Consider the following 25,812-nt stretch of genomic DNA (forward strand, 5'->3'; position numbering starts at 1 on the left):
TCCCTTGACATATCACGTGCCTTCGATACGGTCTGGCACCCCGCTCTGCTCGCCAAACCCTCCTCCTTTGGTATCCATGGAAATCTCCACGCATGGCTGGCGGACTTCCTCTCTAGTCGAAGTCAGCGTGTGGCCCTGAATGGGTTTCTCTCATCTCCTCCTCCTGTTCAGGCTGGAGTTCCCCAAGGCAGTGTTGTGGGCCCTGTGCTTTTTCTGGTCTTCATCAGTGATCTCTCTGACTCTCTTGAAAATCCTCTCTATCTCATTGCTGATGACTCTACTCTCTGTCGCTCCATTCCTCATCCCTCAGATCGGCAGTCTGCAGCCTCCTCACTCTCTGCAGACCTGGACAAAATCACAGACTGGGCAAACAAGTGGAACATGTCTTTCAATACTGACAAATCTCACACTCTTACGATGTCTCTCTGAAAAGACCGACTGGACAACCCTCCAATCCACTTTCTGAATAATCCTCTCCAAGAAGTTCTGTCACTCAAGCTTTTGGGTCTCACTATCTGCCATGATCTTTCCTGGGAAAACCACATTTCAAATCTGGCCTCCAAAGCCAGTCGCCGACTGGGCATCCTCCGTCGTGCGAAGTCCTTCCTTGGCACACCTGAGCTCCTCACCACATACAAGGCTTTCATCCGCAGCTCAATGGAATACTGCTCTCCCCTCTGGGCTGGTGCTCCTGCATCACACCTAGCTCGTCTTCACGCTGTTGAAACTAAAACGTTCAGAATCATTGGAATCTCCCGCGATGAAGCTACCTCCAAGGGCATTTCACTCACTCACCGCAGGCAGGTTGGTGGTCTTTCCGTCTTCTACCGACTCCTCTCTGGCCTTGCCCCCCCAGCTCTCTTTGGGCTCTGTCCCCCAAATATTCCTACAGGTCGCACAAGATCTGCTTGCAACCCTCTTATGGTTAAACTGCCAAAATCAAGACTCTCTGCTCACCTTCACTCCTTCATTCCTCTTTTCTCCCGCCTCTGGAACAAACTCCCTCACTCTCTTCAATCCCACTCCACCCTCCAGGTCTTTAAAACAGCTGTTCACCACCATCTCTTATGTTCCCCCATCCAAAACCTTGATATTTTCTACCCCCGCTAATTTCACCCCAAATCCACTTTTTTGAAATACTAACTTCTGTCCTGGAAGTCCTTGGTGTCCTTGTGTTTTAAACTTCTCCCCCCCCCCCCCCCCCCCCAAGCCCTTTCCCTCCCACACATCTCCCTGCTCTCAAATGTTGTGTTTGCGTGCTTCCCCTTCTCTCCCCATCTTGTCTTCCGCTCCCTCTTTTTATATATTTTGTTTGTCTGTTTGATTTGTTTGTGAAATAAATGTTAGCTCTTTCACGAGCCTCGATTCTGTATACAAAAAAAAAAAAAAAAAAGGTGGAAGGAATGTATGGAGACAAAAGGTCTGAAGGTGAATATCAGAAAAACTAAGGTGATGGCAAGTGGTAAAGCATGTGATGAGGTGGAAAGAACTTGGAAGTGGCCATGTGCTGTGTGCAGGAAGGGTGTTGGAGTGAATTCCATTCAATGTACAATGTGCACTGAGTGGGTTCATCAAAAATGTAGTGGTTTGAGAGGGTCATTAACCAGTGTGGCAGCTACATTCAAGTGTCAGGTGTGCACAGAGGGAGCTGCAGATGGAGGAAATGTTAAGTTGGATCTTGGAGACGACGTGAAGTTGGAAGGTGTGAAAACCTTTTGTTACCTAGGAGACATGCTGAATGGAAAAGGTGGATCAGACTCGGCAACGGTTGCTCGAGTGAGATGTGCATGGAAGAGGTTTCGGGAACTGAGTGGCGTGCTGAGGAGGAGGGGAGTGTCGTTGAAGCTGAAGGGAAAGGTGTATGCTGCATGTGTGAGAAGCGTTATGATTTATGGGAGCGAGACATGGGTAATGAACGTAGAGCAGCAACGAAGGCTGGAAAGGGTGGAAATGCGAATGGTTCAGTGGATGTGTGGAGTATCATTGAGAGACAAATGATGAATTGCGAAAGATGATGGGAATAGAGCCTGTGATGGATGCGGTGAAGAGGAACAGGTTGAGATGGTTTGGCCATGTGTTGAGGAAGGATGAAAGTGACTGGTTGAGAAGAGTGATGGAAATGAATGTAGAAGGAAGTAGAGGACGGGGAAGACCGAGAAAGACTTGGCTAAAGATGGTCGAAGAAGAAATGCGGGCAAGGGGGTTAACAAGGAGAGATGCAGAAAATAGGGCAAAATGGAGAACATTGTCATGGGGACCACAATGCTAACCCCCGCTCTTGCAGGGAAAATGGCCTTAAAATGCCTGTTGTTTGTGTTGGACAGAAGCTTTATGAAGATGTCATTGTTGTTCTGTTCAATTTCCTGTAATCCACGCAAAATCGAACTGTCTCATCCTTCTTCCGCACCAGGACCACTGGTGGTGCCCATGCTCCATCAGAGGGTTCATTTACATCCTCGGCATACATTCTGGCAATTTCCTCCTCAGCAGTTTTCCTTTTTCCAAATGTTAGCTGTCTTGGCGGTTGCTTAATCGGTCTTGCCACCCTTGTCTCAATCCGATGGTTTACCATTTTTGTGCGGCCCAGCTTCTTACCCGCCATCATGAACTAGTCTCGGTTACGGGCAATTAACCAGTGAACTTGTTTGGCTTGATCCTCACCGAGTGCTGCAATACTGCGTTGTTCCAGATTTGCGAGTTCTTCAGGCCACTCACCATCGTCACGCCCTGTGGAGTCCTCTATTCCAGACCTCCCATTAAACGCTATCACCTCTATCCCCGACGTCCAGGTAGCTAGCTGGGTGCCCGCTCTCACAACCCTTGGCTGATCGGTGGCATTTCGCGCCTGCACTGGTACCCGTGTTCCTTCGGACCCTGCTAACGTTCGTGCTACTGCGATTCCGTAAGTCATTGGCTCTTCCATCGGTTCCACTGGTCCCCAGCGGGGATGATTCACACCTGACGACAGCTCGCTGAGTGATCATCAGCATTTCTGAGTTTGGTGCTAAAGTCACAGACACAGGCGCAATTACACTTGCATCCTTTGGATCTTTTTCTCTCTGCCCCTCAAATAGAACCATCTCCTTTCCAATATTCAAGCACATCCAATCAAAATCCAACTGTCAGCCATTCTCGGCCTTGATAAGAGAGGTGACCACGAACCCGATGGTCACTCTGGCTGAGCTCCAGAGATCCTATGTGGAGATGGGAGAAACTTCCAGAAGGACAACCATGACTGCAACACTCCACCAATCTGGCCTTTATGGCAACGTGGCCAGACGGAAGCCTCTCCTCAGTGAAAGACACATGAAAGCCCGCTTGGAGTTTGCAAAAAAGCACCTAAAGGACTCTCAGAGTGTGAGAAACAAGATTCTGTGGTCTGATGAAACCAAGATTGAACTGTTTGGCTTCGGTCTGGCCACTCTGCCATAAAGCCCAGATCGGTGGGGTGTTGCAGTAATGGTTGTCCTTCTGGAAGTTTCTCCCATCTCCACACAGGATCTCTGGAGCTCAGCCAGAGTGACCATCGGGTTCTTGGTCACCTCTCTTACCAAGGCCCTTCTCCCGCGATTGATCAGTTTGGCCGGGCGGCCAGCTCTTGGAAGAGTCCTGGTTGTTCCAAACTTCCTCCATTTAAGGGTTATGGAGGCCATTGTGCTCTTGGGAACGTTCAATGCAGCAGAGATTTTTTTTGTAGGCTTCCCCAGATCTGTGCCTCGACACAATCCTGTCTCTGAGCTCTGCAGGCAGTTCCTTCGACCTCATGGCTTGGTTTTTGCTCTGATATGCATTGTCAGCTGTGAGACCTTATACTGTATAGACAGGTGTGTGCCTTTCCAAATCATGTCCAATCATTTGAATTTACCACAGGTGGACTCCAATCAAGGTGTAGAAACATCTCAAAGATGATGAAGAGAAATGAGATGCACCTGAGCTAAATTTTAAGTGTCATAGCAAAGGGTCTGAATACTTATGTAAATGTCATATTTCAGTTTTTTCTTTTTAATAAATTTGCAAAACTTTCTAAAATCCTGTTTTCTCTTTGTCATTATGGGATATTGAGTGTAGATTGATGAGGGAAAAAATGAATTTAAACGATTTCAGCATAAGGCTGCAACATAACAAAATGTGAAAAAAGTGAAGGGGTCTGAATACTTTCTGAATGCAGTGTGTGTGTGTGTGTGTGTGTGTGTGTGTGTGTGTGTGTGTGTGTGTGTGTGTGTGTGTGTGTGTGTGTGTGTGTGAATAAGAGAGAGACAGAATTGTGAGGAACAGAAATGAAAAAACGAGATGTGTGTGTGTGTGTATGTGTATATGTGTGTGTGGCTGTGCACGCACCTGCATTCACATGTTATCAGAAGTAAATACATTGTGTAGATTACATCATTTGTGCATCTGATAAATTGCCAGTAACCATTTTGTAAAACTGAATGTGCAGCAACTAAATGAAGATGTCCAAATGTCACACAGGTCCATGCCCGTGGGATTCCCACGGGTGACCCCACTAGTCTCTTATGTTCCCCCATCCAAAACCTTGATCTCTTCTACCTCCGCTAATTCACCCAAAATCCACTTTTTTTTTGAAATACCGACTTTCTTTCGTGGAAGTTCCATCAGTGTCCATGTGTTTTATACTTTCCCACACCCCCCCCCACCCCCGCCTTCCCATGCCCCCCCAAGCCCTCTCCCTCCCACAGATCTCCCGATGTCCCTGTTCTATGCCGTTGTACTTGTGTGCTTCCCTCTCTCTCCCCATCTTGTCTCCCACTCCCTTTTTTGTATGTTTTGTGTGTCCATTCGTTGTTGTTTTTTGTGATTGATGTTAGCTCTTACACGAGCCTCGATCTTGTATACAAAAAAATAAAAAAATAAAAAAATTCTCTGGAGAGGAAGTTGGAAACCATATCGGTATATCGAGCTGCAGTAACAGTGACGGCATTTCCGTTATCGTTCTGAAAGATCAAAGAAGTAAGGCCCTGTGATGCCGAACGACGAAAATGCACACCACACTGTAACTTTGAGTTGAACCGGTCTTCTCAAACTTCTGAACCCATAACTTGATAGCACGAGCAGACGGCACATTTCCATGACGTTGAACATTGAAATGGAGTTTGAATTGACGCTGTGCAGCAGTTGCATTATCATTATTCTTGTAAAAAGCTTTGATGGCGAAAGAGCGTTCTTCGCCCGACCAGTTCCACATGGTCACTCAAGTGTTCTGCCTGCAAAAAATAAAACTAAATCAGTAAAAAATAAAAAAAATAAAAATGCATGTTATGTACTTCAATATCATGAATGAATGAATTTTGAAATAAATTTTTTTTTTCCTTCACACCAATTTAAAAATGATTATTTCTGTCTCACCCTGTACAATTGGACTATAGTGGGACTTACGGGGCCGACTGGTTTAAGTGGCTCGAGGGAGTGGTGGTGCAGGGGGGTGGGCGGTTCTAATTCAGCTATGGGAGTAGTGGTTGAACTATATATATCTGAAGTCACAAATGTAGGCCTATTTCACTTTATTCACATTAATCTGTGCAAAGTCTGTTCATGTTACACACACACACACACACACACACACACACACACACACACACACACACACACACACACACCACCAACAACACAACAACATGCATTTTAAAGGCCATTTTCCCTGCGAGAGCGGGGGATAGCCTTGCGGTCCCCATGACAATCTTCTCCATTTTGCCCTATTTTCTGCATCTCTCCTTGTTAACCCCCTTGCCCACATTTCTTCTTCCACCATCTTTAGCCAAGTCTTTCTCGGTCTTCCCCGTCCTCTATTTCCTTCTACATTCATTTCCATCACTCTTCTCAACCAGTCACTTTCATCCTTCCTCAACACATGACCAAACCATCTCAACCTGTTCCTCTTCACAGCATCCATATATATATATATATATCATCACACATTTTATAACGCATTAATTTAACATAGCATCTGCACAACGGAGTCCATTGGCTAAAACTTTGGCCTCTATATATTAATTACGTACGCACAGGTTCGAGTTCGAGCCGGTGTCTGTGAATTGGGGCGATTGCACAAGTTTTTGTTTATCAACATTTTACAAATATTATTCATAGAATGACATCAAATGTATATTCAAATATTTACTTAACTTTGCAATTAAGACTTTGGAATTTTTTCTTTCGTTGAAACGAACTCTGCGGAAGTTAAGATTCAACTTGTTCGATTGGCGGGAAATAGCGTCTCCTTAGTGAAACAAATGATAAAATAACAATCTGCTCTGAGGGCAGAAAGCGAGTGTGTTTTTCAGATGTATGTCATCAATGTATGCCCCACAGGCGTATTTCGCTTTCACAAGTTGCATTTACTCAACACGTATTTCCGGTGCCCCACGTGGGAAGTTTCAAGTCCGACTAAAGGGAAGGTAAAGGAGGATCTGTGTTCGTCAGTCATGGGCAGCAGGAGAGGAAGACGTCGTCCGAAACGGAAGGACCCTTCAGAATTGCAGGAACACAAAGAGCGGCGCATAGGTGGAGTTGCCAAGGTAAAAACAGTCACCTTGGGCTTGATCTGTTGCCTCGGGCTTGATTGGGTACCTCGGGCTTGATCGGGTACCTCGGGCTTGATCGGGTACCTCGGGCTTGATCGGGTACCTCGGGCTTGATCGGGAACCTCGGGCTTGATCTGTTACCTCGGGCTTGATCGGTCACCTCGTGCTGGATCTGTCACCTCGGGCTTGTGTTGTCATGATTTACACCATAACACCAATCATAATACAAACAATTATTTTGCACAAATTTATTTGTAATATTCGTGATATTTAATTTTATAAGCAATTTAAGTTGAAGATTTAGGTTGAACAAAATTTAAAAACTGGTTCAAAAAGAAATCCTCCAGCACACACACACAGGTGGGGTAACTGCAGATTAAGTTTGGGACGATTTCACAAAAGTTGGGGGGAGTAGTTCAGTGATGTGACAGACACTGCACTGATATCCGTACTATTGTACGAGTATATTAAATACTTGACCTCAGCACCACATAATTGAAACACCTCACCAACAACAACAACAACAACAACATGCATTTTAAGGCCATTTTCCCTGCTAGAGCGGGGGTTAGCCTTGTGGTCCCCATGACGATCTTCTCCATCTTGCCCTATTTTCTGCATCTCTCCTTGTTAACCCCCTTGCCCGCATTTCTTCTTCCACCATCTTTAGCCAAGTCTTTCTCGGTCTTCCCCGTCCTCTACTTCCTTCTACATTCATTTCCATCACTCTTCTCAACTAGTCACTTTCATCCTTCCTCAACACATGACCAAACCATCTCAACCTGTTCCTCTTCACAGCATCAATCACAGGCTCTATTCCCATCATTTTTCGCAATTCATCATTTGTCTTCCTCTCTCTCTCAACGATACTCCACACATCCATCGAACCATTCGCATTTCCACCCTTTCCAACCTTCGTTGCTGCTCTATGCTCATTACCCATGTCTCGCTCCCATAAATCATAACACTTCTCACACATGCAGCATACACCTTTCCCTTCAGCTTCAACGACACTCCCCTCCTCATCAGCACGCCACTCAGTTCCCGAAACTTCTTCCATGCACATCTCACTCGAGCAACCGTTGCCGAGTCTGATCCACCTTCTCCATTCAGCATGTCTCCGAGGTAGCAAAATGTTTTCACACCTTCCAGCTTCACGCCGTCTCCAAGATCCAACTCAACATTTCCTCCATCTGCAGCTCCCTCTGTGCACACCTGACATTTGAATGAAGCTGCCACACTGGTTAATGACTTTCTACAAAGGTTATTCCGTTCAAATGGTTACCCCCAATAGTTTGTAAACAAGTGTATGCAGAGGAGGGTAAATGGTGGACCCACACAACAACATGCATTTTAAGGCCATGTTCCCTGCTAGAGCGGGGGTTAGCCTTGCGGTCCCCATGACAATCTTCTCCATTTTGCCCTATTTTCTGCATCTCTCCTTGTTAACCCCCTTGCCCGCATTTCTTCTTCCACCATCTTTAGCCAAGTCTTTCTCGGTCTTCCCCGTCCTCTACTTCCTTCTACATTAACTTCTATCACTCTTCTCAACCAGTCACTTTCATCCTTCCTCAATACATGACCAAAAACCAATGTTTTGGCTTGCCCTCCCATACGTGACAAACTTATCAGAAGTTACTGCTCACCTGCTGGCCCCGTTTGAAGTTGGGATTGCACATCGACCTGAGGCTACCATTCAACGCAGGATTATGCAACCAAAAGACAGATTGGATCGGGAGGACAAATCATCGGTCATCTATAAAATAAATTACAGCAACTGCGCAGCTCACTACATTGGAGAGACTTCTAAAATATTAAAAACAAGGCTACATGAACATCAGTTAGCCGTATGTAGAAAGGACCCTCTCTCCCAGGTCGCAACACACAGCATCGAACAAGACAATCAATATATGTTCAGTATGGTGGAGGTGATAGGACAAGCGAACACCCGAACGTCCAGATAACTGCAGGCTTAATGGCCGAAGCCTTTTTTATTACTAAAAAAAGGTAAAAACTACTCAATCGAAAGCCACACAATCGAACGATAAATCAGAAATCGAAGAGAAAACAAATGAATCAGAAAGCAAAGATCAGACAATCTATCAAGAAAACAAAGTTCAAATACAAAGATCGAAACCAAACCAAATTCGTTAAACCAAAAATCATTAATCCCTTTCCCCAAACCTCCAAAACTATCCCCCACCCCAAGGCAACAGACACCTAACTCTAACCAAAGGGAAGGGAGAAAGGAAAGAAGACCCTATCCCCCCTCCCACCCCCTCAAAACAACCAAGAAAAGGACACCTTGAAACAACAAGAATTGAGAGGCCTTTTTTCCTTTAAATACCGAAATCGACAACCGGCTGCGAACCGCGGCCGGGAACATGCAGTCACAAAACGCTTTGAGGACTCGATCCACCACTGGAAATAATAATGACAGAAAATAAAAACCAAACCAAGGCAAAATCAAGATCAAACAAAAGGAAACCCTACTGCCCCAGCCCTCCCCAGGCCGCGCCAGGGAGGGCCTACCCAGAAGAGGCACCACAAGGAAGGCACCGTCTCCCTGAGCTGCCCCCGAGGCGTGAGTGTCCCAATGAGAATCACAGCCCGACAGGGCCCGCAAGCCCGCCTGCTGGAGCACCCCCGACTTTTCCACCTTTCCAAGCCCGGGCGGCAAGCTCGGTCAGGGACTACGGCTGCACATGACTGCTACCCGCACATTTGGATTGAACCTTCAGTGGGACCCCACCCTCCCCCCCTCCCTTCACCACAGAAAAGCCCGGCCATATTCTCAGCTCCAGGGAGGGCTTTACGACACACCTGACGCATCGTTACGGCCAGCACCCTGCCCCGTTGCCCAGCCTATACCTACGGAGGCAGGACAGAGCCATGCCCCATATATGCCCAGGATCCAACCATTACCTGGTATGGAAACCTCTGGTTCTCGCTCGCCACAAGACAGTCTTGACGATGCAGACTATTCTCCAGGCCTGCTTCCACTTGCGGCAAGGCACTGGTTGTGGTAAGAGCCCGTTGAACACAAAGACCTCACGTCTAATCATCACTAGCCAAGGCACATAGCGTTCGAGGAGGCCAGCCGCGAGCGACCAGACCCCCTCGGCGACAGGGCAGTCCCACAGTACATGCCTGACTGTTTCGTCCCCTGTGTATCAGAGTCGGGGACACTGGACAGACACGTTCAGGTCCCTCTGGAACCGAAACACCCGGACCGGAAGACACTCGTGGGCAGCTTGCCATGCAACGTCCTTCTGGTCATTGGAGAGACATGGAGCCAAAACGTTCTCCCAAACCTTTCTCGCGGTATGTTCTGTGAGAGGGCTTCCACAAAGGATACGCACCTCCCTTTGGCGCAGGTGATCCAGGACCCGTGACAACTGCCAACTGATGCAAGCGCTGGAGGTACGCCTGCATGCGCTTCAAACGCCCTCGCTTCCCCGCGGCCATCATTTGCCCGGCCGTACGGAAAAACGCTACGATCCTAAGTTTCACTTCGCCCCATCAAGCTGCTGAGGTAGGGAAGAGGCACCTGACTGTTTCCCAATCTCTGTACTTCCGAATGTAGGGACGCACTAAACTGTCATCCTGCAAAAGGCAACAGTTAAGCTTCCAGAGTTCAGAGCGCCGGGGACGCACCCCATCTAATTCAATACCCAGAGACAGACGACAGTGGTCTGAAAATGCCACCGCATGAAGTACCAGGTACGGGTCACCAAAATTTGGTGTCACACAGAAGTAATCGATCCTAGCCCGTCTGGTACCAGCCGCATCGGTCCGGGTGACATCATTCCTTCTCGCACCCGTGCCCCTCAACCTAAAATCCTGAACAAGCCCTTTAAGAGACCGCACCGATGAGTCTTGGGGCAATCTGTCCAAACTTGTATTCAAATCTCCCCCAACAATCACGGGGCCAGAGGTGGAAAGGAGGGGCCCCAACTGGCACAGAAGCTCCACTCTTTCCCCCACTGTCTGAGGGGCATACACATTGACAAAGGTCAGTGGGGTCGACGACACAACCACCCTGAGGGAGGTCAATCGCCCCAGAATAATTTCTTCTAGACTAAGGACCTCGACATTCAGGCTCTTAATAAGGAACCCTAATCCTGCCGCCATATTGGTATTGCTTCTGGACCAATACGACTCTCCGTACTGCCAATTTGCACGGAGGTATTAATACTCACCGTGTGGAATATGGCATTCCTGCAACAGGCAGCCATCCCATTCGAAATTGCATAGTTCTTCAAAAATAGCGATCCTCCGGACCGTGGTACTGACGCACCACACAGGTTGCACCGCACCACTTGGGTGCAGCGCTCCCTCAAATGTCCCAACTCACCACATTGCGTGCAGACATTCACTGTACACCCAGTAATCAAGTGGCCGAGTTGACCGCATCGGCAGCATAATTTTGGCTCCCCGCGTAAAATACTTGGCCTCGGTCCATCCCAACCACAATCCCATAAGGGATGTGGGTGATCGTGCCATCCTCTCTCATCCGCAGCTTGACCCGGTACTGCCGAGTCCTGGTCCAAACACCGAGGCCATTCTGGACGAGCCGTACTTGGCCACGGATGTCAGGGTATCGACTGAGCCAAACTTTTTCATCAGTCGCTCACGCTTTTGTTGTACAGGCGGATGGTCACGACTCTCTACTGGGGTTTTGAGAGAGCCTCGACCGCCCAATGTCCCAGCAGACTGAGCGGTAGCCCACCGGCGCCAGAACTCGGCAAGTCCCTGTCCCGTCTGGAAGGACACGTCAAACCCACGGGCGAGAGAGATCAGGCAGAAAAAGTCAGCAGCCTTGAACCCCAGCACACCCAACAAAACATCCTGACCGAATTTATCACTAGCTGGAACACCATCCTTTAAAAACCGAAACTGGACACAATTATGGTGCCTTCTCGCCATGCCGGGGTTCTAGGGAGGGTGGAGGACAACACTCGGGGTGACAAGGGGGCGAGGGGGATGGGAGGGAGTGACGGGTAGCTGAGGGGAGTGCGAGGCTGCCCCCTGTCTGGTGGACGACGCTCCCCAAACAGGAGGCAGGCTGGGGAAAAGCAGGAAGGGAAAAGAAAATAAAACACGTGGACACTGGTAGGACTTGCAGGAAAAAAGTCGGTATTTCAAAAAAGTGAATCTGGGGTGAATTAACGGGGGTAGAAAAGATCAAGGTTTTGGATGGGGGGAGATAAGAGATGGTGGTGGACAGCTGTTTTAAAGAGCTGGAGGGAGGAGTGGGATTGAAGAGAGTGAGGGTGTTTGTTCCAGAGGCGGGAGAAAAGAGGAATGAGAGAGTGAAGGTGAATAGAGAGTCTTGATTTTGGCAGTTTAACCATAAGAGGGTTGCTGGCAGATGTTGTGAGACCTTCCGGCATATTTGGGGGACAGAGCACAGAGAGAGCTGGGGGAGCTAGGCCAGAGATGAGTCGGTAGAAGACAGAAAGACCAACCTGCCTGTGGTGAGAGAGTGAAAGGCCATCACTTTCACTCTCTCACCGCAGGCAGGTCTTGCTTGTGTGTGTGCTGCGTTGTCATAAGGAACAGAGGAAAAACAAGCATTCTGTGTATTGCGCTGCAATACATGTCCCCTACTGGCAGTCTGTCGTCCGGAAAACTGTTGGGGAAATTACCAAAGTTCAAAGTGCCATAACTTTGTCAAAAATGATCGAAACGTTGTGAAGTTCGAACTTGATCTGTAACTTATCATGAGGAAACCATGTACCAAGTTTGAAATCATTAGCATTAAGAGTTTAGAAAAAAAGTCCGGAAAACTGTTCTTTGCATGACGGACGGACGGACTGACTGACTGACTGACTGACGGACTGACTGACTGACTGACTGACGGACTGACTGACGGACGGACTGACGGACGGACGGACTGACGGACGGACTGACGGACTGACTGACGGACTGACTGACGGACTGACGGACTGACGGACTGACTGACTGACTGACTGACTGACTGACTGATGGACTGACGGACTGACGGACGGACTGATGGACTGACGGACAGACGGAGGGATGGAGTGCAAACCTATAGTCCCCTCCGGTGTACACCGGTAGGGGACTAATTACAGAGGCCATTACATACAGGGGATTAATTACCCATACCCCCACCCCTCGTGATGGAAACGAAGATACGCGCTTACATGTCTAAATGAATTTCCGACTTATGATACATGAGGTTTCTTCTTCTTCACGAGGGTTGGAGCACACTACCTACACAATTCTACCTGGCTCTAAGGTAATCATTGTCTACCATGTGTGTGTGTGTGTGTGTGTGTGTGTGTGTGCGCTATACTTGCAGGGACCCGTGGAGCATTGACGTAATGTAAAATGGTGCTTCAAGTCCTCATCATCCCCCTCTCCCCTTTTGTTCTCAATCTCCCTCCTCCCAACCCTGAAGCGTCAATCTCCTCCCCACCCCAGGCCTTCAAAACCCCTGCCCCACCTCAACTCCTTAACTCTTCCCCCCCCCCCCCCCTCACAAACCCAGACCCCATGTCCTCAACCTCCCCCATCCTAACCCTAAAGTGTCAATCCCCTCACCACTCCAAGCCTTCAACTCTCCTCCCCTACCTCAACTCTTCTACTCCCACCCTCCCGTACTCTCTTCCCCCCCCCCCCACCCCCACTGAAAGTTCTCAACACTCCCCCACAACTCCAACTATGTCCTCTCCGACATAGTTACCTTCGCAAAAGCGGAAGGTTATGTTTTGATCGCTGTGTATTTATTTGTATGTCTGTGTGTGTGTATGTTAATCGCATAACTCAAAAAGTATTCAACCGAATTGCATGAAATTTGGTGGGATGATTGGTTATTATACGGGACACATTTGATTAGATTTTGGGAAACAGATTTGCTCAAATTCTGACTATTTTTAACTCGATCGTATTTCACTCAAAGTTATGAGCGACTGAAGAAGAAGATGTCCATCCAGGACGTCATCACTATAACGCGATCTCCCGCGATCATTTCAACCTCAAAAAAAATTATAATTGCAGATTTGACAATAGATGAGGCATATTAACAAACGAATGAAACAGATTTGCTCAAATTCTGACTATTTTTAACTCGATCGTATTTCACTCAAAGTTATGCGCGACTGAAGAAGAAGATGTCCATCCAGGACGTCATCACTATAACGCAATCTCCCGCGATCATTTCAACCTCAAAAAAAATTATAATTGCAGATTTGTCAAGAGATGAGGCATATTAACAAACGAATGAAACAGATTTGCTCAAATTCTGACTATTTTTAACTCGATCGTATTTCACTCAAAGTTATGAGCGACTGAAGAAGAGGATTTTTGCAGCACTTCGCAGCACATAGAGTCCAAATGTTATCAAGTACCACCACATGGATGTGATTACAATATCAAACTTTTGGCGGGATAGAATGGTTTAATTTGAAACAAATCTTCCCGCATGACAACGTAGGTGTGGCTTTGCTACACAGATCTTGTAGTCTTTTATTTTGGCAACAAAAGTAGCTGCAGCGAAGGTATGCGCTCTACCGAGTGCCCGTTCTAGTTGAAGTTGTGTGTGTGTGTGTGTGTGTCCGCAGGAGGTTATAAGGACCCCTTTGCTCGTAAAAGCAATTGGGCCTTCCCACATTGATCATTACATATTTCTTTATTACCTCATCAAAACAGTGGAATAGTTAATGCTTTCTCCTCCCCTATAATTCCAACGCTGATTTCAGAGAAACCCATATCGAAACGGCTACGTTGCATGGCCCATCTTTATCACTCAAGTACAACTCCCAATCTATGTGGAACTCCTGTGGAATTGCAACTCTCAAGTGACCATGATCAGTCTCATTGTGCCAATAATTGAGCTGGAACCAATTATCTTCTGATGCACATATACACACCATTAAAAGTAAATAATGATGGATGTTGCCTTTCTCAATCTCACAAGATTGCCGGAAGTCTGATAGTGAATTGCTTCAACTACTGGTACCTCGGCTCCTATACCAACACTGAGCAGATTTGGAATGCAGAAAAGCTCAGGCTTTGGCAGCAGTTTACGCCTTCCATAAAGTTTGGAGATCTCCAGTTCGCAGCCAGAGTGAGTTATGGGTATTCAAAGCTACGGTTCAGTTGATCCTTCATTATGGGTGTAAATCCTGGACCTTGTCCCAAACATTAGAGAAATCACTGGATGGTACCTACACCCGAATGCTTTGTAAAGTCCTGAACGTTTCTTGGCAAGACCATATCGCCAGCATGGATCTGTATGGTTCTTTACCTCACATCTCTGCTATTGTGAGGGAACGCCGCCTTCGCCTTGCTGGTCATGTGATGCGACATGAAGAACTTGCAAAGAAAGTTCTACTCTGTAGGCATGGTCCGAAGAACCCCGAAGAACCCCCTTACACAACCCTTCGCGACATCATCGATAAGGACATTAGCTTGAGTGGCGTTGATTTTGTCAATGCTATGTCTCATCTCGAAAATCCTGGAAAAAATTCAGCACGTCACGAGTTACCACAACAAGCGCATGCCTAAATAATAATACAGTACTTTAATAATTTATATAAATTTATTTATTACCAGCAGGGGTATCGGGTTTTCTCGCTGCTGTTCTAATCGTATTGGCATTTTGAAGAAATCAAAAATGTATACTACATTTTTAAAAATCTCTGCCACCAAAGGTGGATGGAGGTTATGTTTTCACCCCTGTCTGTTTGTCTGTCAACAAAATATCTCAAAATGTTGTGGACGGATTCGGACGAAATTTGGCAGAGATGTAGCGTATGTGACAAGGACGAAATAATTAGATTTTGGTGAAGATCCGGATTCGGATCCGGCTACTATAATTTTTTAAGTGATTCTTCATCATTGGGAGATGGGGCCAAAAACGATGCAGAGCAGGATATTTTAGTTGTGGACGGATTTGGACGAAATTTGGTGGACCAGTTGGGTGTCTGACAAGGACGATTCGTTTCTATTTTGGTGAAGATCTGAATATGGATTCGGATATGAAAAATATTAAATATTTTAAGTGATTCTTCACGAGATAGGGCCAAAAACTATACATTGCAAGATATCTCAAAAAGTTAGGATGGATTTGGACGAAACTTGTTGGACATGTGTGTGTGATGAGGAAGAATCGATTTAAATTTTGGTGAAGATCTGGATCCGGATCCAGCAAGTAGAATTTTTAAAGTCATTCTTCACCATTGAGTGATATGGCCAACCAGGTGGAGGTATGCTCTCTACTGAGTGCTGTTCTAGTTTTCTGTTTCTTTGTGTGGGCCTAAAACTCTTCCCTACACCCACTAAGGAATGAGGTCATGGGTCATCATGTAATGAGGTCATGGATGAGCTGAGATGGGCTGAATATTTTGTGTAAATGGGGGAAGAGAGAATGGCAAAGGGAGCAGATAGGTTGAGGGAACGAGGTTGGAGGAAAAGAGTAAGATCGTGGTTGAGATGGGAGGATTGTGTGAGGAGGGGGTAGTTGGAGATTTCACATAGGTGCAGACGCATCGCTTAGCCAGGAAAGAGCGATTAAAAAGAAATCCCCCCCCCCCCCTTCCCTGGCTGTCTTGTGCTCTCTGCGTTTTTCCTCTTGGTCTTGAGAGGTCCTGGTGGTCTTGGCTCGCCATCTGTGTGGTGCTTGGAGCGGTGCTTTGGGGCCTTGTGTGCAATTTTTTTTTTCTTTTTTTTTCTTTTCAAAATTACATTTTCTTTTGGCCTAAAATACTCGTTGGCGCTCACTGATGAACCTCTGAAAGTTTGGCAAAGATTTTGTCATCGCTAATAAAAATGGCAACAGGCAAAAATCTCTCTTATAGTGCTGTTATGTCGGTAGGCTAAAGCAATATCTAGTCAGGTAGATCTGAATAGGTAACATGCTTCGTCTGTCGCGATAGGGAATCTACCTTGTAATAAGTTCTATGTTAGTCCGGGTTGTCGGGTTAAGATGTCTGCTTGTGAACATACCAGGATGTTGGGGTGTTAGATAGTGTAGGGATGAAAGATAAACCCCTGTGTGTCACACCTGGTAATCAAACCTTTGTCCCTTATGGTAATGCACACCAACATAGACACTTAGACAGGCCCTTAGCGCAACATTAAATAAATTCCCTTCCATGACGAGGACTTTGGAAGAAAACGGACAGGAAACCAGGCCAGGACACCACCGATGATGGCTGCCGCCGGTCGCATCACGAACTAGCCTAGCAACATCGCGTGACCATGCCACAGGGGCCTGTGATTGGAGGGAAGGCGCTAGGAGGTTCGCTGGAGGGCACTGATTGGGTGGCGCGCCAAGGCTGACGTCACCGCCCAGGTGATATGAGGGCACGCCGAACGACATTTTCCGTCTTGCACATCCGGCTCTTCTTGCTTGCGCAGCTTCCTCTGGCAGCTCGAACTCTCTTGCGCACGTCCTTCCCTGGCTGTCTTGTGCTCTCTGCGTTTTTCCTCTTGGTCTTGAGAGGTCCTGGTGGTCTTGGCTCGCCATCTGTGTGGTGCTTGGAGCGGTGCTTTGGGGCCTCATGTGCGATCGGTTCTTCTGGAGCTTGGAGTGGTGCACGGACCTCGTGGTGTGCGACCGATTGGAGCTTGGAGCGTGGGACCTCGTGGTGTGCGGGGGGGGGGAGCTTGGAGACGCAAGACGACAGGACAGATAAGCTCACACCACATTTCACAATTACACAATGTGTTCTTTTCCTTAATTCATATTCCCCCGTCTCGTATCCGAAATCTGTGTGTGGGGACGTCCCGATTAGGATATTTATTACCGGCGCATGCTTTTCCTGTCCCACCATCCTTGTGAATAAACCCTTATATTATTTTCTGTATGTATATCTGAACGCAGTTTCCGTGTGGTTGATTTAACAGGTAAGACTGCAGGGGTCTCGCGCCCCCCTCCATCCCGCGCACTTTGGTGTAGCTTTTGTTTTTGGAGTCCGCCATTGAGTTTCGCCTCGAGAGCTAAGGCCTTCACGATCGGCTTCCGTGACCACCTGATTTTAATCAAAGGCGGCCTCACGACAGTACTGTTTCAATATTTATGAGATAAATGTATTTCCTGTCCCACCTGGCAGCTCAGTAACTGAAGATAAACAGGTTTCTGTGACCTACAGTTGCATTGAACCTCCATATTTCAATTTGAGATGGAAGAACTGAATTGGAGGGATGTAAGATTGCTCTTCTGCATGCTTGCACACAAAGACAGTTTTGGGATTCTATGCAACACGCCACTGTCATTCAGAGCAAGGGTGGCATTAGGCATTTGGGGGCCCCATGCAAAACGCAATGGCCATGTGAGCCCTGTTAATCTCTCATCACACTAAAATACTCAATTTGGTGTCCGTCAACAGTGTGTCTATCTGATGTCGATGTATTCGGTCATTACTTGTGCAATCTCAACCAACTAAACTTGCCAGGGGGACTATGGATCATGTGGCAAAGGTTGTAGCGACTTAATTGCCCCTCACATGGAGTTCTGAAGGTGGAGCGACGCAAATTATTGTATCTTTGTAAATGTGTACTGTGTAGTGCCACTCCCGGTGGTGGTGGCAGAGGGTACTACAAGTGATGCTTTACCATCAGTAAGAGGACTATTATTTTCACACTCGCTTAGCCTTTGTTGCTTTCGACTTCACTTAACTGCAAAAAATCCGGAGGAATTCCCAAGTTTTATTGCCCCTCCCCCCCCCCCCCCCCTTGGTAAGGTGTATATATAGCAGCTTGAGTGTCGTTCCACCTTATCATGGCATTTTTCCAATGCACATCAAATGACAAAAGTAACAACAAGAATATTGATAATAGCATAATTATAATATTAACATTTCATCATTGCAAAATAATAATATTAATAATCGTATAAACAATAATTGGCAGTAATGAAAAGAACAACGTGATCGTCCCTGACCGCTCCCGTAGATATATTTCAAATTATTTTATGTGATTAAAATAACGGTAACCACCTAATCTCACCCGACACTGCCTGCCATGAACAAACTTGCGCAAAAAGCTCACCAAAAAACAAACTTGCCCATTACCAATCGGCTTGCTATCGTTTACCAAGCCAGTGGTTCCTTATCAACCATTTCATTGGAGTGTAACCTTGAGTGCTTAAGGAACTTGGTGAGCGCTCTCCAAGCTGCTTGGTAATGGAACACATCTTTCTTTCCTTGAGATGGAGCATTTGCTTTGCGCTGTGTTTATCGTTCACCACGTTGATATGTTTAGTCGGCAAAGTGAGACCCCAACCTCTTGGGGGCTTGTTCGCTGGGGCCCCCAAGCAATTGCACGGGATGCACACCCCTAACGCCGCCTCTGATCCAGAGGTCTCAAATCCGTTATCAACTACAATAATCGGATTGTGATGTTTCTGCTAGAAATGTCCTTGTGCTCGCTCCACTTGGACAGTTAAAACGAGGGGAAAACAACATTTGCATCAATTCTACTTAGTTTTAGATCACATCTCATACCTGTGCTCGGTAGGTATCTTGATATTGTTTTTGGGAGGATTAAAAAAAAAACAATCAACTGGGGCCCAAGAATGGATTATTACTCTCTTGTCTTAGAGGTTGTTAAATGTGAGCATAATGGAATACAAGTAGGATTTTACGAAACTTGTATACATCACAGGCAGGATAAAGTCATTGGAATTTTACTTTTACATGAATTGAAAGGACATTAGTTGACATGAGACGTACACAGGTTGTATATGGGATTTGAACTTGTGGTCTTAGCATCATGAGCTTCTGTCGAGTACTGTGATGACGGGTATTATGACAGGTACAGTACTGTGATGACAGGAATACCAACAGACCAACCCAAAGGTATTTATTGATTTTCAACTTTGACCCAACTCTCGACCACATCCCTCCTCCTATCCCCCTCTCCAATCCTGTGCACGCCATGTTATGATGCAATACACATGCTACTAAAATGTTGTGAATTCCTTTTGACTAATTTGCTAATTATGTCTGGCGTCGGGCTTTACTTTCTTTCTGAGACTTTATTGGGATAGTTCAAGTGGTTAAGTCAATGAAAGCAGTGTCTATGTTCTTGAAAGTTTAAGTTTTCAGGATTTTTCCTGTTGGCAATGGAACAAGAACAGGTATCTTATCATTTGCCTCTCCTTCTTGCTTTCCCTTTTTAAAAACTTAGTCCTGCTCCAGTGATGGTGTGATTATAAGAATATTTTCTTTATGACTAAACATCTTGAGACGCTTCTGTTAGCAGACATTATCTCTCCAGATAACAAATTATGTACGCATTGTTCCATGTATCTTTATCATGATTGTGCCCCTCTCCGGGTGGTCTTTCCGCATGCATGCTTCATAACTGTAGAAGAGAGCTGCTGAAAAATTGTGAACATAATGTTTGAATGTAGATAATTCTGGGGTAATCAGACCTCATCTGTGGGTGTAATGGATGAACCAGTTCCTCCACAATCATACGAATGATTCGTTTTGGATGTGCACATATACACTTTGGTGGGTGCTTAAAACTCGGAGTAGTGGAATGAGTATTTCTGCAGGACATGGCCCACAGCAGCATACAGTCAGTGAAGGGCAGCAGGTAATGTTGACAAGTGTTGGCCTGGCTAACAAAGAAGAACAAAGGTAAGGAACCAGTAGTAGTTCCTAACTAATATGTCTCCTTCCTCCAAATCCTGGTGGCGTCTGGTCAAATCCGTTTCTGGTGTTTGTTCCCCCTCCATCCCCTCCCTTACCTCAAATGGCTACACAGTTGACACCGCACGTGACAAAGCCGAATGCCTCAACTCTGTGTTTGCCTCAAAATCTTATGTCCCAAACCCATCTCTCTCTGTTCCCACCTTTCCCAGTCGAACCCAACTGCTCCTGGACTCTGTGTCCTTCTCTCCTGACAAGGTGGAGAAGTTTTTATCAAACCTCGACTCTGATTCTGCAACTGGACCAGATGGCATCAGCCCACGGGTCCTAAAATCCTGCTCTGCCGCTCTATCTCACCCTCTCTCTGTTCTTTTCACCCTCTCTTTTGCTCAAGGTCATCTGCCAGCATCTTGGAAATCAGCAAACATTACAGCTTTACACAAAAAAGGTGCAAAAACAGATCCTTGCAACTACAGACCAATCAGCCTGCTCCCAATTATCAGCAAAGTCATGGAATCCATCATTGCTTCGGATATCAAATCCTTCCTCTTCTCCAATGGCTTGATCTCTGATCATCAATTTGGATTCAGACCAGGTCATTCTACTCTGGACATGTTGCTTCTGCTGTCTCAACAATGGATGGAGGTCCTCAATGCCAAACAGGAAATCAGAGCTGTCTCACTTGACATATCACGTGCCTTCGATACGGTCTGGCACCCAGCTCTGCTCACCAAACTCACCTCCTATGGTATTCATGGAAATCTCCACTCATGGCTTGCGGACTTCCTCTCTGGTCGTAGGCAACGTGTGGCCCTGAATGGATTTCTCTCATCTCCCCTTCCTGTTCTGGCTGGAGTTCCCCAAGGTAGTGTTCTGGGCCCTGTGCTATTTCTGGTCTTCATCAATGATCTCTCCGACTCTCTGGAAAATCCTCTCTATCTCTTTGCTGATGACTCCACTATCTGCCGCTCCATTCCTCATCCCTAAGATCGGCAGTCTGCAGCCTCCTCACTCTCTGCAGACCTGGACAAAATCACAGACTGGTCAAACAAGTGGAACATGTCTTTCAATCCTGACAAATCTCACACTCTTACAATGTCTCTCCGAAAGGACCGGCTGGAAAACCCTCCCATCTACTTTCTCAACAATCCTCTCCAAGAAGTTCTGTCGCTCAAGCTTTTGGGTCTCACTATCTGCCATGATCTTTCTTGGGAAAACCACATTTCCAAGCTGGCTTTTTTTTTCTTCTCCAAAGCCAGTCGCCGACTGGGCATCCTCCGTCGTGCGAAGTCCTTCCCTGGCACACCTGAGCTCCTCACCACATACAAGGCTTTCATCCGCAGCTCAATGGAATACTGTTCCCCCCTCTGGGCTGGTGCTCCTGCCTCACACCTAGCTCGGCTTCACGCTGTTGAGGCCAAAGCTTTCAGAATCATTGGAATCTCCTGCTATGAAGCTAACTCTGAGGGCCTTTCTCTCACTCATTGCAGGCAGGTAGGTGGTCTTTATGTCTTCTACCGACTCCTCTCCGGCCTTGCTCCCCCAGCTCTCTCTGTGTTCTGTCCCCCCAATATTACTTCAGGTCGCACAAGATCTGCCTGCAACCCTCTTATGGTTAAACTGCCAAAATCTAGGCTCTCTGCTCACCTTCACTCTTTCATTCCCCTTTTCTTCCGCCTCTGGAACAAACTCCCCCACTCCCTTCAATCCCACTCCTCCCTCCAGGTCTTTAAAACAGCTGTTCACCACCATCTCTTATCTTCCCCCATCCAAAACCTTGATCTTTTCTACCCCCGGTAATTCACCCCAGAGTCCTTGCAGTGTTCATATTGTTACGGACCGCGGATAGGATGTTGTTTTGCCGAGCGGATGGCGCCGCGGCCCTAACAGTTACCCCGACTAACCCGATTCCTGGACTTTGGCCAAAATCGCGCCACAGATATTCAATATGGAAACCTCTAAAGCGACCGAATGTAAAGAGGAAGAAGAAGACGTACAGAAGAATAACAGGATTTATTATTTACACACACTAAAGCAAAAGGAGCAGTCAAGGTTATATACAGGGAAAATGGAAAAAGCAGGTGACACAGTGAAAATACTAGCTTAACTATACAAGCTTAACTTATTCCCTGGGACAAGACAAACAAAACAAACTCACGTACACAAGAAGGATGGAATGGCAGGAATGAATGCTGGAAGGAGGAATGGGAAGGTTCAGCTGGGGCAGATGGTTCGGGCTTGATCCCGCACGGGACGTCGGGCTGGACCTCGACGGCCACCGATGCCACCGCAATCTGGTTCCCGCGGGGTAACGGGTTGAAACTGCCTGGTGGAGTCAACACTGCTTGTGGAGCCAAAGCTGCTGGTGGAGCCAACACTGCTGGTGGAGCCAAAACTACTGGTGGGGCGCAACTCTTTCGTTGCACTTCTTACTTCGCACTTCTGTCAAAGGCTTCCCCACGCTTCTTGTTTCGCACTTCTGTCAAGGCTTCCCCGCGCTTCTCTCGCACTTCTCCGAACTCATCTGCTGCCTCAATCGTCTGCTCGTGCCGCTGTGGGGACGTCTCGTGCTTTGCCAGGACTTGTCTGAGGTGGGGGCGTCTTCTGCGGGTTATATATGCCACGCCCCTGAACCTTCGCGAACCTCCTCAATGTTTCTCTCCACACCCTCTCCAAGTCCAACCCCTTGTTCTTGGTTGGTTGATTGGGGCTGACTCACTCCTCCCCTCTATGACGAGGTGGGGACACGCCTTTCTTCCCCGACCCGAGCACATGTTCAATGGCGGCAATTGCAGCAAACCGCCCAATTCAGTCGGCAAAGGGTGCAAAAAGGGGAATACAGTTGGTAATGGAGGCTTTGAGGGAATTGAAAGGGGATCTATCTTATGTAATTCAGTGCAATGGAGTATTACGTTAATGGAAGACAAGGCCTTACCCTAATACACATAATAAGGATATAACTACTGAACAGGGATATATGGTGTCCTTCGTGTATGCTTTATGGAATTAACTACGGGAACGCCCTTTGATCTTTATACAACAACAATTGCAGGAAGGAGGGTGACATTTTACCACAATTCATTACACACAATAAAAAAAAACAACATTCTCATATCCACAACAATATGTTTTATACCTCTCCCACCTCCCCCCCAAGTCCTCCGGATGTCCCTGCTCTCAAATGTTGTGTTTGTCTCCTTCCCCCTCTCTCCCCATCTTGTCTGCCGCTCCCCTTGTTTTTTGTGTTTTGTGTGTCGGTTTGACTTTTTGTGTGATTAATGTTAGCTCTTTCACGAGCCTCGATCTTGTACACAAATCTATTAATTAGCCCCTGTTGGACTTTGTCCCAAACGGGGGCTCATGAATTAAGTTTCGTCTGTCCGTGCATCCGCAACCAATTCTCGGAGATGTATGGATCAATTTTGTTCATACTGGACACAAAGACAATACATGACTGTAAACAAATGCACATCATTTTGGTTCATGGTGCGATCAAATATGGCCGACGGGCGACCATATAAGTTGTAAAAAACCCCCAAAAAAAACAACCCATGAACATGTTCTCAACCATTTATTGTACATGCATATACCGATCTTGTTCAAACTTGGCACACAGATAATGAATGATTGCTTACATATGTGCGTTCTTTTTTTTGAGATCAGATCCAAGTTGGCTGACTAGGGGCCATTTTGTGACTTGAACCTGTCCCCATCCATTTATCGGACATGCATTGATAGATTTTCTTCAAACTTGGCACAAAGACAATACATGAGTATACATATGCAGATTTTGTTTTGTCATCCGACCAAAGATGGCCGACTGACAGCCTTTAACTCTGTACAGCAAAATTACTAAAACCACGGCAGGGGCTGACTTTCTATGCCTCCACCGACAAAGTCGCCGGAGGCATTATGTTTTTGGGCTGTCCATCCGTACGGGCTAAACCTCGTTTTTCTCAGCATCCCTTTGTCCGATTGAAACAAAACTTTCAGGGTAGAAGTGACACCCATGCAGAATGTTTTTATGATAATTGTGACGTCATATGTCATGTGGTATGGCAGCCATCTTGGATTAAAAGCAAATAATTAAAAAACAATTTCTCAGAAACTGCTGAAAGGAAAAATTGGAAACTTGGAACATTGTCAAGTACTCCCACTGGGGAACAAAAGCATGATAATGATATCATAGGTGATGTGGTATACCAGCCAAAAATGTTTTAATCGAATTCCTTATCCTAAAAATCTGAAATTGCATGAACATGATATATGACCCATTTGTATTGAAATATTACATTTATGACATCTTAGGTCACATGGTTTGGCAGCCATATTGGATTGAAGCAAAATATTAAATAATTATATCTCTGAAACCGCTCACCCTATCGATGCGAAATTTCACAAATATCATCGAACAGCACTGTTGCATATAGTTTGAAAATGATGATGTCATAGGTTACGTGGTTTGGCAGCCATCTTTGATAGAAAAACGAACCTTAGCTGATCAACACGAAACTTCACAAACGTGATCCCCTACCCATACATATGCAAAGTGATGGCATCTACCTGTTGTGGGACGATGAGGAGGCCTTTTGGCGACACAGTCACATTGTTCTAGTTATTCTTGTGTTTCCTTGGGACTGGCAGGTTGATCTAGACTAGACTCTAGAGGTACGCACACTTGCCTCTCAGCTGTCTAGCCTGGTTTTGAATTCCGACCCAGTTATAAACTGTTACCCTGGTGTTTAATGTGTGGGCCGTCCCATGGATTGATATTAAATCTGCCGGTATTAGTTGATGGACATTAAATATTATGCAGTGCCTTTCGTGAAAAGGAGGTGAGCTATCGCCGGCACCATTAACATGTTCTAAATTTCTGCCCGATGACGACTGCTGGAAATGACAGACAGCGGGAAAAAATGACCGGGAAATTGGGGTGTGAAGAGAATGACAGAGATCTCCAATCTGGTGGTGAAAGAAGGCCGCATTCCAGTGGATTGGGAACTGAGTAGCCTCGTCCCTCTATACAAGGGGAAAGGTGACCCTCTGGACTGTGGCTTGTATCGAGCGATAAAGTTATTGGAGCATGGAATGAAGGTATTGGAAAGGGTGTTGGAGAGGAGGATAAGGATGAAAGTGACGATTGACGAAATGCAGTTTGTATTTATGCCAGGAAGAGGAACGACAGACGTGCTTTTTATTGTGAGGCAGTTGAAGGAGAAGTACATGGAGAAGAGGAAGAAGTTGTTTCTTAGGTTTGTTGATCTGGAGAAAGCATTCAATAGGGTTCCACGTGAAGTAGTGACATGGGCATTGAGGAAGTTAGGAGTGGAGGAATGGTTGATCAGAGTAGTGATGGCAATGTACAAAAGAGCGCGCACAGCTGTAAGGACGAAGGATGCGAACAGTGGTGAGTTTGAGGTGAAGGTGGGAGTGCATCAGGGGTCGGTACTAAGTCCACTACTATTTGTAGCTGTGATGGAGGTGCTGGCTCGGAACGTAAAGGAGGGTTTACCATGGGAGTTGTTGTATGCAGATGATCTGGTGTTGATTGCAGAAAGTATGGATGGACTGAAGGAGAAGATGAACAAGTGGAAGGAATGTATGGAGACTTGTAACAGGTCTAAAGGTGAATATCGGAAAAA

General features: G+C 46.4%; 2 protein-coding genes across 6 annotated transcripts in view; both read left to right on the forward strand.

Moving 5' to 3' along the window:
• Positions 1-25,812, forward strand: part of KNDC1 (kinase non-catalytic C-lobe domain containing 1) — a 1,149,158-nt gene that overhangs the window by 481,524 nt on the left and 641,822 nt on the right. The window lies entirely within an intron of this gene.
• Positions 6,343-25,812, forward strand: part of LOC137420699 (uncharacterized) — an 85,076-nt gene continuing 65,606 nt past the window's right edge. The window contains exon 1 of one of the 3 annotated variants that reach the window (XM_068105978.2): positions 6,343-6,533. In XM_068105978.2, coding sequence (XP_067962079.2) covers positions 6,441-6,533 — 93 coding nt within the window. In that variant the 5' untranslated portion in view covers positions 6,343-6,440. The remainder of the gene's footprint in view (positions 6,534-25,812) is intronic. The other 2 variants (XM_068105979.2, XR_010983181.2) reach the window with 2 other exon arrangements.

The sequence above is a fragment of the Myxine glutinosa genome, chromosome 2, assembly GCF_964187855.1.
Source record: "Myxine glutinosa chromosome 2, kmMyxGlut1.1, whole genome shotgun sequence".
NCBI lineage: Eukaryota > Metazoa > Chordata > Myxini > Myxiniformes > Myxinidae > Myxine > Myxine glutinosa.